At 32.6% G+C, this 13,148-nt stretch overlaps 1 protein-coding gene across 5 annotated transcripts; it reads right to left on the bottom strand.

Annotated features, from left to right (window-relative positions):
* Positions 1-885: 885 nt before the first annotated feature.
* Positions 886-10,286, bottom strand: LOC105209537 (signal transducer and transcription activator). 5 transcript variants are annotated; one of them, XM_054236075.1, is made up of 11 exons: positions 10,099-10,286; positions 9,144-9,295; positions 7,623-7,784; positions 3,649-4,247; positions 3,499-3,584; positions 3,294-3,420; positions 3,119-3,236; positions 2,638-2,857; positions 2,305-2,565; positions 2,007-2,186; positions 886-1,729 (listed from the first exon to the last, which is right to left on the bottom strand). In XM_054236075.1, the coding sequence occupies exons 4-11, from the start codon at positions 4,176-4,178 to the stop codon at positions 1,647-1,649; spliced, it is 1,605 nt and encodes a 534-aa protein (XP_054092050.1). In that variant the 5' UTR covers positions 4,179-4,247; positions 7,623-7,784; positions 9,144-9,295; positions 10,099-10,286; the 3' UTR covers positions 886-1,646. The 5 variants fall into 5 exon arrangements, with proteins under 5 accessions (XP_054092050.1, XP_011178271.1, XP_028894346.1 ...); XM_011179969.3 differs by lacking the exon at positions 9,144-9,295 and having other exon boundaries at positions 10,085-10,286; XM_029038513.2 differs by lacking the exon at positions 9,144-9,295.
* Positions 10,287-13,148: the final 2,862 nt, after the last annotated feature.

Below are 13,148 nucleotides of genomic sequence, written 5' to 3'. Positions count from 1 at the left end.
AACATCATTGTTAATTATAACACAATATATATATATATATATATTTAATAAAAAATTAAATCAAAACTTACCTAACAAACCATTTCGTCTTTTTTAATTGTCACGCACAGCCACTGCCTCTCCTGCAGCTGCATTTTCTATTCCACCAATATACTGATGTTCCACCAATTTGTTAGCGGCATGAGCAGTGAGCTGCAAATAAGAACACTGAGCATTGTATATGAAAACATATATTTATGAATACACATACACACACACGCATATACCATTAGGATAATTTATCAATTGATTGGTTGATGATTTTATTTAGTTTAGGCTATCAAGTAATATAAAAAGAATCAGACTTGACCTTTATGTATAACAAAATACTTATTTCTCTTTATCTATATTTAATTTTAAAATCACAATTTTCACAAACTTTTCACGAGCACTCGAAATCTTGCTTGACAATCGAAATGGCGCCGGAAACAGTTTATCTAGTCATAAAGATGACAGATTGTTGGTTGTGGAGTATTATAGTAGAATTTTTCAGTCAACTTTATAATTTAGCGTAATAATAAATAATAAAACACACAAGAAATTTTAAAATTATTACATTAACTATTATGAGAAATTTTAAATAATAAAGAATTAAAGAAAACATATGCACAAACACATAGTGTGAATTGACAATCTAATGATGCCAGATCGGTTGATTACGTATGTACTACACAATTTATCGAATTATACACAATAAGCCTTTTTCGCTTAAGTAGAATATTATATATTACAAAAAATATTATATTTCAATATCTTTTCATCTCTCAAACAACGTTAAATTGAAGCACATTGGAATTATTAATAATCTATTACAACATTTTTTGACGGAACTTTTTATTTTTGAAAAAAAAAAAAAAACTGGTAACCCTGTCAGACCGCGTCGTCTAGTTTCCGCCGCCATTTCAACTGTCAGTCGTAGTAAGTTTCCGATGCTTGCGTTGAAAATAAGTGAAAATTGTGAATTTATTATAGTTTTGAGTAAATAAAAGTGCATACTAATTTGTGCAGTGAAGTGGCGATCGATAATTATGCAAAAGCTGTATTTCTATTAACAATTTGGCGATTAATTAATTCCTTCGGATTATGAGAAACTTCGATTTTAACAAAACACTTCGGCGTTATGCCAAACCTGCTAAATCAGTTCAGTTAGAAAGGTAAAAAATAATAAAAAGTGAGTTAAAACCATTGAAAACATTTTAGACATTTATTATACATAAATATTAAAGTTAATAATGTTTATAAAAAAAGTAATATATCTACAAAACGAGCTACTTCACAAGTGTAATCGATATAATTTTAATACGCATACGGATTGGATGTATGTATTTTTAAAACCATAAAAAATATAGATATAAAAATATAGTATTTACAAATATTGAAATGACAACAAAATGTGTATAAAATTATTACGTAAGCCTAAAAACTAGTTAAATTACAAATATTTTTCATATAATTGTGGTTCAATACAATTATTTTTGATTAAGTTATGCGTTTCATGTCGCGTAAAATGCAAATTATTATTTAATTATATATATGTATGTGCCTGTATTGGTTAAATTCCAAATATTGAAGAGCCAGCATGTACTTGTTGGAAATATGTAATCCACTTACGTTTGTGGATCATTAGGGGGCTGAGGGGTGTTAGCTTGCACTTTTATTTCAGTGCGTACATAACCATCTCCAATTTTTGCTGAAATTATAAAAGACATAATATAAGTGCTCTTGTGACTATGCACGTATGCATGTATCTCAACAATAATCTTTTAAATAATTGAATCATTGTTGGAAACTCTCCGATAAAAGTCATAACTGTGACAATGCAGGAGTATAGCTGTAATAGTACCATTCGATTGGTATTATTTTCGAATTAAATTAATATTTTATAAGTATGATTAAGTTTCCAACTATAATTCCAAATGCACGTATCTACATAAATTATATAAAATACAATAAATCATCATAATTACCAGTTTCTCTAGGACTACTGAACGCTACATTGCTAGGCGTCATCGATGGATATACGATCTTTAACATAGTCAAGTCCTGTATGCGATCAGCTAGGGAACGTATTTGGAAATCAGCGCTGGTTGCTGGTTCCAACATTATTATCTGGCCAGAATAGTCGTGATAAGCAATACTTATGCCACCTAAAGTTTATGTATGTATAAGTAAAATAACGCAATCATCCCAACAAATACATATCAATATGTACATATATGCCGACACTACATACATACATATGAGTGTGCACAAAAGAGTTGTTACCTTTGGTACTATCTGAGAAACGAAGTAAGAAAGTGCCATGGGCTTGACGAGACAATATATCACTGGCTTCACGTTTACTTATAAATCCGACAATATGTCCTTCCGACCATGCTTGCTTTAGACATTTGTTGGTCAACTTCTTTATGTCATAGAACCAATCCCAGAAGGAAAAAGCACAGTTCGGCATCTTATCTTTACAGAATTGCGAAAAACTAATATAATCGTTGAGCTGACCAGTTTCATTCAATCTAAGTTTATTGGCTGCCAAATTGAATGATTTCATTAAGAAAATGTCGTGAAAATTCTAATGCTCCAATGCTTGTTTCCACTTACCAATAGTATTCAAATTATCTTGAGTTAAATAACAACCTGTAAGGTAGCTAAAATACATATCTAATGCCTCCAAGATTTGTATATAATGTACCCTCTCTGGAACTTTGAATGGTTCCCGTTCGATTACAGAGAACGCATTATCCCATATAATCGTGGCCCAGGCCGATGATGATTGATTATCGTGTACCAACACAACTAAGGGTACACTTATTGCCCAGCACTAAATATGAAAAAATGTAAACATTAAATTAACAATAATCCTAAACCATTCCATAAAGTTGTAACCTAAACAAAAACAATTGATGATCTTTTTCCTTCATTTAGAGCATTACTTATTTAAAATAGACTCTTTTTAAGTCAATCAAGCTTGCTAAAATAACAAAGACATGATACCGAATGCTCAACAACAAAAAACACAATTTTATATATTGCATTGTATATTGCTATTTTAGATGCTTAAAGTGCGTAAATATAAACTTACATTAATCGCATGACCATTAAATAGAGCAGTTGTGTAAAAGAGCAAAGTGTGTTTTCTATCTGTAACATTTTCAGTTCCCCTTCTCTCAAAGCGTTTAACGTTGCTGATCATAAGATTTCTGTAAAAAAGAAAAATAATAATTTAACTTTAACAAATGATATTTCATTTAACATACGAAAAAGTTGCAGAGAATTTCCTAGTATTGCTATCATATATCATTTCACATTCATTGTTCGTCATTGTGCCATTGGTCTCTGGTGGCATACGGATGTTTTCAACAGTAAGTCGCTTCGCTAAATCCTCTGAAAATATTGAGAAATATGAAATTTCTTTAGTGTATTTCCCATTTCTCAATGACAAAACAAACATCGTAATATTACCTGAGAGTATTGCACATTTTACAACTGGTTTGCTCAAATGTATGCCCAATTTATCACCGATTAACCAGCGAACAGTTGCCGAAATTCTGAAAGTATCATATAATATCACTTTTATTTGTTTGTGAATAACTTTAATTAAATGTTGCTTACTTTTTTGTTAGTTTTTTCTTCACCTGCGGCGGTTGCGTCTCGACGATGAATGTTGAAACTATGAGAATATGATATAAGGACTGTGCATATTGTAAGTACTCATTAAGAATCGCCTCATTCCCCATTTGTTGGAGTTTATTTATAAATTGTATAAAAGCTGTGATGAGGTCCAACAATGTCTCCACAATCAATTGTATACCATCCAAATTGCTAGGGGACGGTGCACCATTCATAGCTAAGGCCTGTTTTCGTTGCCACGCTTTCAATGTATCTATCAGCTGGCCCTGGATTACACCGTATTCTTGAAGTAGATTACCCAAAGTCATAATTAAACCGTTTAATTGTTGTTGTTGGTAGCCATTAAAAAAGTCGTTCGCCAATTGGGCTATTTGAAATGCTGTAATGGATTCACGCATTTTGGCGATGTCACCCGACAATTTTTCTAATCTCGCATATAACGGTATTAAGTCATCACCTCCCAATGGCGGCATCATCCCATTTTCAGGTGACATATTCATATCTATATTCATGGTGCTTTTTGAGAATATCCTACAAAGCGATTGCAATTAAAAGCTCGATAACACCAAATTACAAATCGGCTGAAAATATATTTAATGTATTTATTGAACGGTTTAAGAAATTATATTCCATGAGATATTTTAAACAGGTAACGAAAGGCTAAGTTCAGGTGCAACCGAACACTTTATACTCTCGCAATTTATTGATATATTTTTATAAGATAACACACAATTTGACCCATATATTTGGCATAAAGTCCAATAGGATAACGAAAATCATAATATATGGTATTTAAGGGATGATGTATTTCCTGAGCCGATTTCACTGATTTTCGACAGCAATTTTTAAATTATAATTTTGCTAAGATATATCACATATTAACCGATATATGCGATATAAAGCCCACCGAAAATTTGATAATCCGAATTTAAAATATATGGGAACTTCCCCTAGTTATGACCAGATTTTAACCGTTTTTGGTAAAGAGACAAACTATTAGAGGAAAAACATTTCCTCTAAATTAAATTAAAATATCTGAGAAATTTACCGATAATTTCGGTGAAAATTTAGTCTTATGTAATGAGTTCGTCATGTTCGATATCTGGGGTCTTGAAGTTATAGCCCGATTTCAAAAAATTTTCCATAAATGATGCCACACCTCAAAATATTTGTGTAAAATTAAAATCCGCTATCATCATTGGTTCCTTATGTATACATTATAAAGAGAAGGAATGAGATGGAATTCAAAATTGAGTTATATGGAAAGTAGTCGTGGTTGTGAACCGATTTCGCCATCGTTTTTCCACCCGAATTTCATTAAAATCGGTCGAGAAGTTCCTGAGATATGGTTTTTGACCCATAAGTGGGCGACGCCACGCCCATTTTCCATTTGGAAACGACTGGAGAAAGTTTGGTTTATATAGCTTCATTGGTTTGCAAGATATATACAAAATCATATTTGGAAGGGGGACCACGTCCACTTCCCCCAAAAAAATTACATCCAGATATGCTCCTTCCTAGTGCGATCCTTTGTATCAAATTTTAATTTTATAACTTTGTTTATGGCTTAGTTATGCCACTTTATTTTGCCACGTTTTTTGTCATTTTGTGGACAACTCTCTCGTGGTCCCAATTTTACTCAAGTCACGGACGGACAGACAGACAGACATTTGAACTCGTCTCGTCATCCTGATCATTTTGATATACATATACTTATAACCCTATATCTAACTCGTTTAGCTTTATGACTTACAAACAACCGTTAAGTGAACAAAACTATAATACTCTATTAGCAACTTTGTTGCGAAAGTATAAAACTTCTCTAAGATACGTGGCAGTTTAGTATATAACCCGAGCTCTGACGACAAATCAAAAAATATTAAAAATGAAAAAAAAAAAACATAAAAAACAGAAAAACCCCTGTTTATCAGTACCGAAACATAACAACAAACTAAGAGCAGCGCTTTAAAACAAAATAATCTATTTTTAGCTAGTCGCAAATGGCAAGTGACCAACACTAGCCTTCAAGTGACCAAACAAAAGATTGTGCGCTTATTGTACCGGAAACCACAGATCCTAATGTCACGTTGCATGTACAGTCCGAATCATTTGATTTTGATATTTGAGCAACAAATGTTTTTTTGATTAATCAGAGCTAATCTTCTTATAAAGTGACCTGACAGTGTGTAATCTTGTGCTTGATTTATTGGTTCAGTTGAATAGAGTCACTTACCAAATAAGAAAACATGAATTCATAAATACAAGAGAAAATATTATTTTGCATTTATTTTTTCACTTAATTATTAATATTTTGGGGTGCTAATCCACAAATAAATTCTTTCATACATTTGTTGAGGAAATTGGAATTGTACAAACTTTCGAAATAACTTAAGGGGATTTCAAATGTGGCCGAAGGCCGACAATTCTTAAAGTAGTTCCAGGCAAACAAAAAACTTAGGACACCACGAGGAACATATTATATGTATTTTTTTGGAATGTGGGCGGTGCCCGCCCCCAAACACGTTGTTGTATATATCTCGCCAACTAATGCAGATTTATACCCATTACACACCATAAAAATTGGTGAAATCGGATAATAACCCATACAAAGTTTATGTTGAAAATAACTAAAAGTACATTAACTTCTTATCGAAAACCAGCAGAAAAACAAATTTTTGCAGAGTAAACGACAGAAGGGGCTGCACTCAGATTTCTTCAAAAAATGTAAAATGGGTGTGGCGGCGCCCATTCATGGGTCAAAAACCATCCGTCTGTATATATACGAACTAGTCCTTCAGTTTTTAAGATATCGTTTCGAAATTTTGCAGATGTTATTTTCTCTTCAAGAAGCTGCTCATTTGTCGGAACTGCCGATATCGGACCACTATATCATATAGCTGTCATACAAACTGAACGATCGGAATCAAGGGCTTGTATGGAAAATTTTCGCATTTGACGTGGTATCTTCACGAAATTTAACATGGATTACTGCTTAAGGTAATAATATAATCTCCGAAGAAATTGTTCAGATCGGTTAACTATATAACCTTAACGTTTCTAGCAAACAACCCGGCTAAAAAGTATTAGTAAATTGTTTTCTTTTTTTTTACTTACTTTTTCTTACGTCTTTAGATTTGCTTAAACACATAGTTACTAAAAGAAATGTACCTGTGAAGGGTACTTGGGGGTTTTTCTTGTTTTTGTTCGCCTCCAAACGAATATAGGACACCTTTAAAATTTTCCGTTGATAGTAAAGTTTTAAATTTTGTATTATGCCCTGGTGGAAAAGTTCGATTTATGGAAGGAATTTTTTATGAAATTTGATTTCTCAGCGCTATTGCCAATTCAAAAACTCGAGTTATGGAAGTTCCACTGTATATATATTAGGAACCAATAAAATAAAACTTTACACATATGTATACTGCATTTCGTCTGTGACATCTCTTGTGGAAAAATTGTTGAAATCGAACTATAACTTACAAGGTCCCTGATATCGAACTCAGTGCCCAATTTTTCACCGAAAATATCGGAAAATCTCTCAGGTGCTTTAATTTAATTCAGAGGAATCCTTTTCTTCTAATAGTGTGCCTCTGTAATAAAAATGTTTAAAATCGGGTCATAACTTCCCCTAGCTCCCTAGCTAGCTACATAATTATAGGTTTTTCAAAAATTCGGTGGTATTTATTCCACTTATATCGGCTAATATGTGACATATCTTATTCAAATTAACTTCATGCTGAATGTGTGGGTCAAATTGTTTAAATAAATTGCGAGAGTATAAAAGTTTCGGTTGCACCCGAACTTAGCCATTCCTTACTTGTTTAATAAAATACAATTCTCTTTTGATTAATCAAAAAACCATTAATAGTAGTTGTAATCGAAATTTTTCACCAAAAAATTAGTGCCTCTAATCAAGTGAATCGAACTGTTCAAGAGGTTGGAGAGATTTTGCTTACCAGTGCAAAGGAAGTGTTTCTCTAGAAACGGGTTTTTGATTCAGCAGGAAAAGGCTCGAAGCAAACCGTACACGACGTCAAAAATTGGATACTATTCAACACCAAACATTTGACAAAATCGACAAAAGCCATGTAGAACAGCTTTTGAATACACAAAATTTCCTAAAAAGATTTAATTCAAAAAAGTATTGCTCAGACAGGGCTTGAAAGTTAGCACACGGAATACTAAAAAGTTTGTACATACATATATTTTTTATATACTGTCTCATTAATTTCTAAATATTTTTTAAGCAGCAAATTTGGAGTTTTTTAACACTTGCTAAGACATAAAATGTTATAATATTGATTTATTTAAATAGTTGCCAAAAACAACTAGACAGCAATAAATTCAAATTATAGAATTGTAATGAAAAGTATTATTGTTGTTGTTGTTGTTCAATTCTCGTGAAATTCACAGGAAAATGACGTGTTATATGATCGCATACACACATATCCATACAAATGACAAAACAAATCGCTCGCTCGATAATACCATTAAAATGTTTATAAATATTTGTAAAGCTTGTATGCAATGGACACTGTTAACTATAGCTAATGCTTATAAATGCTTCAACCACGAATATATACATATGTACATGTACGTATGTATGCATATTTATGTATATGCTATCTTATGAATACATGTATATTTACGTTTGCAGATTTGATAACTATTTGCGATAAGGAATAACGTTATTAATAGTTAATAATATCAAAGCTCGGTTTAGATTTTGATTATACACTATTATAGCTAGACTAATAGTGCATATACATATCTACAAATATGCATACATACCTAGAGATATAAAAATACAGTTGAACTTTCATAACTCAAACTTCTATAACTGGAAGTTCTCCATAACTCGAACTCTTGAATTGGCAATAGAAGTCAAATTTCATACAAATTTCCTTCTATAAATCGAACTTTTCCACCAGGGCATAATACAAAATTTCAAATTTTACTATCGAGGCAGTATTTTAAAAGAGTCTCTCTATATCGTATGAGGGCAAGCAAAAAATATGATTTTATACTTATAGATTTCCTAAATCGTGTAACAAAGGCCTGGGGAACCAGACGTGAAGCGCCAAAAAAAGCAAACTGCAACAAACAAAATTACAGAATACATGTTTTAATGTATTTTAGTAAAACTTTTTGCGAAGAAAATACATAAAACTGTGCAAAAATCTATATTTTACAGCTTTTTGAAAAATTTATGTTTTATTGAACATTTCTATAACTCGAAGTGTTTTTGTGGATTATGGTGATTTGAGTTAGAGAAGTTTCACTGTATATATACAATCGTACAATCTATGTGTTTAAGCAAATCTAAAGACGTAAGAAAAAGTAAGTAAAAAAAAGAAAAGTTTTTCATACAAGCCCTTGTTTCCGATCCTTCAGTTTGTATGGCAGCTATATGCTATAGTGAACCGATCTGAACAATTTTTTCGGAGATTAAATTATTTCTATGAACAATAACTCACAACAAATTTCGTCAAGATATGTAGTAAAATGCGGAAGTTTTCCATACAAGCCCTTGATTCCGATCGTTCGGTTTGTATGGCAGCTATATGATATAGTGGTCCGATATCGGCAGTTCCGACAAATGAGCAGCTTCTTGAAGAGAAAATAACATCTGTAAAATTTCAAAACGATATCTTAAAAACTGAAGAACTAGTTCGTATATATACAGACAGCCAAATCAACTCACTTCAACATACTGATCATTTATATATGTACATACTTTATAAAGCCTCCGACGCTTCCTTCTGGGTGTTACAAACTTCGTGACAAACTTAATATACCCTGTTCAGGGTATAAAAACGTTTTATTAAGGAGGTTAACCCATGTGTGACGGCCTGGTACTTAGTGATTTAGATAGAGACTTAAGTTTATTATCATTTAATAATCAACATTTCGACAATATAAAATAAAAATTTCCAGCTAAAAATATTGTGTAGAACATGAATTACAGAGTTCTGAACACGCCCGCCTCGGAGAAATGGGCTCGCACTTCCTAGACGATTCCGGCTGATTGGCTTATCGGAAACAAAACAAGTTAGCGGCGTTTTAAACTGTAAGCTTAAATGCATGGAACGCATTATGATCAGGTCAATATATCTAAAAATTGGACTTTGAAAAAAAATTGCGAATTTTCCGTTTTTTGAAAAATTTTGGAAAATTGATAACACATCCAATTTTGACTTAATTGTGTACTGATTATATGCAGCGATAAGAATAAACGGTAGAACAATCATATGGATTTCATGATGTTTGCCATTAAGGGTAAATAATAATTTGCACATTTGTATGCATGTATGTATGTACATGCCATAAATATTCTTGAATGCGGCGCACTTCTACGATTCAGGTTTTAAATATACTATATACATCGAATGCATATAATAATTATTTTTTTACATACAGCAGTCAACTCACTGTGATAGTTATAAACGAATTGATTTTTATTCAAACGATTTTATGTTCCGTCACTTGTTGCCCGATTAAATTCAGTTTAAAAACTCGCGTAGAATTAGCTTTCGATATGCACTGCATGAACGTGCGAGCACAATTGTCGGCTCTAAGTAAAATAATAGTCGAATGCTAAGCTCTTGCGACTTGCAGTAAGAATATGCCAGAGTAGCATGGAATCGTATTGCTACGCTCTGTACGAAATATACGAAATTATGCAAATAATTAGTACTTTTTTCTGTAAAAAAGTGTTTTAGATCTCATCAATTTTATATGCTCGCAATATATTGAGCAACTGTAGTAATTGAGATACTATGTATAAGATTGTTTTAGGGTCAAAATTAATAGGATGTCGATAATCGATTTCCGGATGTCTGATTGTCCATCCGTTCGTCTGCCTGTTCTTCCGTGAGAACGAGAAATTGTTTCAAAAAACTTTTTACGTTGTATTCTGAGAGAATGAGAAACAAAATTTTCTGAAAATATTTGCTTTCATTGTACATTGTTGCAAAGAATGGCAAAGGGATGCTAATCACATTCACTTCCCAAAAGAACGCCTATGCTTGAATCTAATAAAAGTAGGGTTAGTTAATTGTTCGACATTCAAAAACATCAAGTTCGATTACAGGTATAATACAGTATTATCTCATTTGGAAGTATTTGCTGTAAAATCACCTGCTTTTATGAAATTTTTATATTTCAAAAAATATTTTAGATTTAAAATTTTTTTTTCATAACATGTTCATTATATCATCTTTGTGCAATTTCAAAACAATCGCAATCGCTCCTATCTTCTTAATCTGTATTCCATAGAACGCCATTATGATTCCCGTTGGTGTCTTTTAATTAAAATTGATATCTTAAGCGTTAATAAGGTTAAAATAAAACAAAACTCATCACAATAATGCATTAACCATTCGAATAAAACTTATTTTCAAAATGGCAAAAAATCTCATTCTCACAATTGTGAATGAAATATGCGGTGTTGCCATCCAATTCAGCACAAGGGGCTGATAAGCGAAACGTTAATGGAACGGAAGTAAAATATTTACATATACTTATGTATATATGTACAGATGCATAAAATATATTTTGATGGCCGTTAGAACTACAAGCAGAAAACATTCAGATATTACATTGAGGAATGCTGCTGAGTTGATATTCGTTGGGCTCGGGTCTATTCCGGTTACCATTGAATAGTTCTCAACACCTTAATTCAAAGATATTATGTAAAGAAGCAGATCAAATAGCCAAGGCATACGTATCAAGATCAAATAGGAGCACATAATTCGGGACCCTGCTATAATATTTATTTACAAAGGACTGTCTTTAGCCATCCCAACATGTCAGTCAAGTCTGCAGAAAACCGTTAACACAGAGCATAACTGCTTCATAAATAACTGCCGCATCATTTTCATAAATCCTTTTGGAGACGTTTCAGCAATTCCGAATCAAATGATATTATTAACAATTGAAAACAATAAAAAGACCAAATTTTCATTTCGGCATTCTATTTATTTACAATTTCTCTAATATTTTCGACAATAGGAAAACCTCCAAGTTCTGTTGGAACTTCAACAATCCCGTTACCATATACGCATTTATACGAGTTCTTGTATATATTCGGCGTAAAGTCCACCACAATAACGAAAATCACTATACAGATATGGGGGCTGAGCTAATTCCTAGACCATTTTTACTCGATTTCACCACACACCTACATCATATCTAAGCTTATATGTTCACTCGATTTTGCTAAAGTGAAGTCCATCGTAAGTTGGAAAATCCGTATATTAGGTATATGGGGGCTACAGGAAGATCCGATTTTGCCCAATTCTGGCACAGAGTCACACTAGTACAGATCTCCATACCATTTCTTTATAATAACTAGGAGATGTACCTATAGTTTCCATAAGAAATAGATCACATGCACTGAGGTCCTCATGTTTGTGGCCTTGAAATGTTATAGTCCGATTTCGGTGATTTTAAGATGGTTGATGTCACACTAGAAACGCAATGTTTGTGCAATGTTTTGTTCCGATATCTTCACTGGTGCTTAATTTATAGATTGCTAAGTGAACAAATGCATTGTTGCATTATATATGGCAAGTAGGCGTGGTTGTGAACCAAACTATAGCATTGGGTTGCCAAGGAAATGTTAGGAACCGAATTGCGTTGAAATTGGACGAGTAGTTTCTGAGATATGGTTTTTAAACCATAAGTGAGCCACGCCCAATTCAAACATTTTATAGAAATTGGTGTGCAGCCCTTCTGTACCATTTTTACCATGAAATTAAAAGATTCTGGTGTTTTTCCTTACTGCATTAAAGCATTTTTAGTAGTTTTCAACATAACCTTTGTATGGGAGGTAGACGTGGTTATAATCCGATTTCCTCCATTCTTTAGACTATATAAGGAAGAACCTAAAGAAAACGATTATAGTAGTTTTAGTTGATATAGTTTCAGTAGTTTGCGAGATATATACAAAAAATATGTAGGGGCGGGTCCACGCCCACTTTACCGCAAAAATTGCATCCATGATGATTTTAACAAATCCCTTCTGCGTTATGCAAAACCTGCTAAATCACTACATCTACAGGAGTAAACATATTTTGAAGAGTGAGTTAAAATCATTGAAAACCTTTTCTCAACATTATGTATATATGTATATGTATATGTATACATTTTCTATAATATAAAAATGAATCGCAAAATGTGTTGCTAAGCGCATAACTCGAGAACCGCTGAACCGATTTCGCAAATTCTTTGTTTAGAATGTTTTTAGAGGTACCGGGATGGTTCTTACGGAGAGAAAAATTAAAAAATTGCCTGAAAAAGTCTTAAATCCACAATTTTCTAATCACCCATACAAACAATTTGTGTCGTTAGTCTCGAAAAAAGTCGAGAAGGGCCAAACCGATCTGGCTAATTTTAGTTTTGAAATATTTATGGAAGGCCAGGAAAGGATTAGAAAGTATCGAAGAATATCGAAAAATTGTGAGGAAGATAACAAGAAG

Source organism: Zeugodacus cucurbitae, chromosome 2 (genome assembly GCF_028554725.1).
Source record: "Zeugodacus cucurbitae isolate PBARC_wt_2022May chromosome 2, idZeuCucr1.2, whole genome shotgun sequence".
NCBI classification, from domain to species: domain Eukaryota; kingdom Metazoa; phylum Arthropoda; class Insecta; order Diptera; family Tephritidae; genus Zeugodacus; species Zeugodacus cucurbitae.
The sequence above is the reverse complement of the archived record's forward strand: the minus strand, read 5'-3'. Positions and strand labels throughout refer to the sequence as shown.

Coding starts and splice junctions, on each gene's coding strand:
- LOC105209537 (XM_011179969.3), bottom strand. CDS start 4,178: ATGAATATAGATATGAATATGTCACCTGAAAATGGGATGATGCCGCCA. Junction 3,421..3,498: donor AAAATGTGCAATACTCTCAG/GTAATATTACGA, acceptor CAATATTTTCAG/AGGATTTAGCGAAGCGACTT. Junction 2,566..2,637: donor AGATAATTTGAATACTATTG/GTAAGTGGAAAC, acceptor TCAATTTGGCAG/CCAATAAACTTAGATTGAAT.